At 61.1% G+C, this 3,413-nt stretch overlaps 1 protein-coding gene across 1 annotated transcript in view; it reads left to right on the top strand.

Annotated features, from left to right (window-relative positions):
- The window catches only part of SOX13 (SRY-box 13), a 74,813-nt gene that overhangs the window by 70,987 nt on the left and 413 nt on the right, over window positions 1-3,413 (top strand). The window contains 7 exon segments of the mRNA XM_014955412.1: window positions 276-358; window positions 445-618; window positions 818-905; window positions 908-927; window positions 1,058-1,154; window positions 1,246-1,389; window positions 3,205-3,403. Coding sequence (XP_014810898.1) covers window positions 276-358; window positions 445-618; window positions 818-905; window positions 908-927; window positions 1,058-1,154; window positions 1,246-1,389; window positions 3,205-3,403 — 805 coding nt within the window.

Genomic DNA, 3,413 nt, shown 5'->3' with positions numbered 1-3,413 from the left:
TGGCACCTCCCTGCAGTGTCCCACAGCCGTTGTCTGGTCTCTCTGCTTCTCCCCCCGCCCCCCCATCTCCCCTCCAGCAGGTCACCCTGCCCTACGTCATGATTCCTGCCTCCACCCCCAGCCACCAGCCTCTCCCCGTCACCCCCGACTCCCAGTTAGCGCTGCCCATCCAGCCCATCCCCTGCAAACCAGGTGAGCGGGGTTCCCCCGGGGACTGTCCCAGCCCTGTGGGGTGGCCTTGTCCCCCCCAACCCCTCTCCCTCTGCTCCCCGCAGTGGATTACCCAGTGCAGCTGCTTCACAGCCCCCCTCCTCCCACGTTGAAGAGACCCGCCGGCTCGGGCCACCTCCAGATGCAGGTACAGCCCCAAGGAACCTCCATCCCCCGGGCTGGGGTGCTGTGGGGGCTGCACTTCACCCCCCCCCCTCCTCCCCTCCACCACAGGAGACCTCGCAGCCGCTGAACCTGACGGCCAAACCCAAAGGTTCCGACCTCCCCAGTGCCTCCAGCTCGCCCAGTTTGAAGATGAGCAGCTGCCAGTCCCTCACGCCGAATCACGGGGCCACCAGGGACCTGCAGACCAGCCCGTCCAACCTGCCTCTGGGTGGGTTCCCAAGTGCCTTCACTGATTGAGGGTCCCATGGCCACCTCCCAGAGACAGGGGACATCTCTGCTCCCTGGGGTTGCCTGGGTGGGCACCTGCTGCTCTGTGCCCACCCCCTTGGCACATACAGTTGTGATTTCTGGGGTGGGATGGGGTGCTGTGGGGTGTCGGAGGAGTGGGCGCTGGTGCTGATGGGTGCTGTTGCCCTGCCAGGGTTCCTTGGTGAAGGCGACGCCATCACCAAAGCCATCCAGGACGCGCGGCAGCTCCTGCACGGCCACAGTGGAGCCATGGAGGGGTCCCTGAGCAACCCCTACCGCAAGGTAAGGAGACCCCACGGGGCGGTCACCATCCCCTTCTCTGACCCCACTGTCAGGTGTCAGAGCTGGGTCTCCATCCACGTGGGCTCCATGGCTTGGAGCTGGTTCCTGATGACCCTCCGCTCTCCTGCAGGACCACGGTGGGATTGATTCTTCCCCAGTGAAGGAGCGGATGGAGGAGACCCCTGCTCACCGGCTGGACGAGGCTCTGTTGACCTGTGAGATGGACGGTAAGGACATCTGAGAGCACCCTGGTGTGACCCCCACCACCTCTTGCTCTGTCCTCTGGCTCCTGACCTCGGCCGGTGCTTTCCCCTCCAGGCTCACGGCACTTCCCCGAGTCCAGGAACAACAACCACATCAAGCGGCCCATGAACGCCTTCATGGTGTGGGCGAAGGACGAGAGGAGGAAGATTTTGCAGGCCTTCCCAGACATGCACAACTCCAGCATCAGCAAGATCCTGGGTGAGTGCTGGGGGTGGGGGGAAGGGCTGGGGCAGGACCCCCCTCTGCATCCCCACGGAGGGCCCAGCTGCTCACTCCACTCATCCTCATCCTCCTACGTATGGGTGATGCCCACCAGGATGATGCTCCCCTTGCTGTAGCATCACAGAATCACAGAATGACATGGGGTTGGAAGGGACCTCTGGAGATCATCTCCTCCAACCCCCTGCCAGAGCAGGGCCACCCAGAGCAGGTCCCACAGGAACGTGTCCAGGTGGGTTTGAATGTCTCCAGAGAAGGAGACTCCACCACCTCCCTGCTATGTTCAAGTTTGTGCCCATTTCCTCTTGTCCTGTCCCTGGGCACCACTGAAAAAAGACTGGCCCCATCCTCCTGACACCCACCCTTTCAGTATTTATAGGTGTTGATCAGATCCCCCCTCAGCCTTCTCTTCTCCAGACTAAAAAGTCTCAAGTCCCTCAGCCTCTCCTCGTAAGGAAGATGCTCCAGGCCCCTCATCATCTCTGCAGCCCTCTGCTGTCCCCTCTCCAGCAGTTCCCTGTCCTTCTTGAACAGGGGAGCCCAGAACTGGTCCCAGTGCTCCAGATGGGGCCTCCCCAGGGCAGAGCAGAGGGGCAGGATGACCTCTCTTGACCTGCTGGTCCCACTCTTGATGCACCCCAGGATGCCATTGACCTTGCAGGTGCCTGTAGCAGCACGAGCCTCATCCAGGCGACGTCTCTCACCCCCTCCCCTGACAGCAGCGGTCCTGCTGCGGCTCTCGGTCACACCAGCCCTTCCCCGTGGCCATTAAAAGCCATTAAAAGCTATTAAAAGCGAGCGGTGCGGTCGCTAACGAGCCCGTCGGAAGGGCCAGGAGCGAGCGCGCGGCGGCGGCGCCGTGGGTTCCCATCCGACGCTCACCCCTCGCTCTGCCACCGCCTCGATTTAGCAGCTCGTTTCTTTCTGCTCGTTAAAGGAACAAAAAAAAAAAAAAAAAAAAAAACAACAAAAAACCCAACAAACCCCAACAAAACAACCCGTCGAGCTTTTCCCTTTGAAGGAGCGACCACAGGGTCCGGGGAAGGGGGGGGTCCGGGAGCGGGAGCTCTGCGGTGAGCTGCTCGCTGTCACGGTGGGTGTCCGTGGCTTAAAATAGGATGTCCGTGTGGTTCTGCCTGGGGACCGGGGCCACTCGCCGCTCGAGGGGTCCAAATTTAGCAGATGGACGAGTGGTCCAGAGCCCGTACGCACCCAGGTGTGTGCGTGTGGGGTGGGGGGGTTGGTTCCTGTGTGCTCTCCTGCTGATGGAAATGTGGGGCTGAGGTTGGTGTGTGGGGCTGAGCGAGTGGGGAAGGAGGCGGTGGGGGACACCACGGGCAAGGGGCTCCCATGTTCTTGGTCCAGTCCCTAAAGGGGGTCTACAGGAGAGATGGGGAGGACTTTTATCAGGGAGTAGAGCCCTAGGACAAGGTGGAATGGTTTTAAACTGAAAGAAGGGAGGTTGAGATGAGACCTTTTAAACTGAAAGAAGGGAGATTGAGATGAGACCTCGGGGAGAAATTCTTTGGTGTGAGGGTGGGGAGAGCCTGGCCCAGGTTGCCCAGAGAAGCTGTGGCTGCCCCATCCCTGGAGGGGTTCAAGGCCCGGTTGGAGGGGGCTTGGAGCCACCTGCCCAGGGATGGGATGGTCTTTAAGGTCCCTTCCAACCCAAACCATTCTATGATTCTATGAGCATTAATTAACTCCTGTGATGACTATCCCAGCCGGGAGCTGGTGTGGGTTTCCCACAGCAGGCAGGGTGTCAGCAGGTCCCGTGGCTCCTCTCTCCCCCAGGCTCCCGGTGGAAATCCATGACGAACCAGGAGAAGCAGCCCTACTACGAGGAGCAAGCCCGGCTGAGCCGGCAGCACCTGGAGAAATACCCCGACTACAAGTACAAACCCCGACCCAAACGCACCTGCATCGTGGAGGGGAAGAGGCTCCGCGTGGGCGAGTACAAGGCGCTGATGAGGAACCGGCGGCAGGACGCCAGGCAGGGCTAC

The sequence above is a fragment of the Calidris pugnax genome, unplaced genomic scaffold (genome assembly GCF_001431845.1).
Source record: "Calidris pugnax isolate Ruff unplaced genomic scaffold, ASM143184v1 scaffold215, whole genome shotgun sequence".
In the NCBI taxonomy this organism is placed as follows: Eukaryota; Metazoa; Chordata; class Aves; order Charadriiformes; family Scolopacidae; genus Calidris; species Calidris pugnax.
This window is presented reverse-complemented; position numbering and strand designations above follow the sequence as displayed.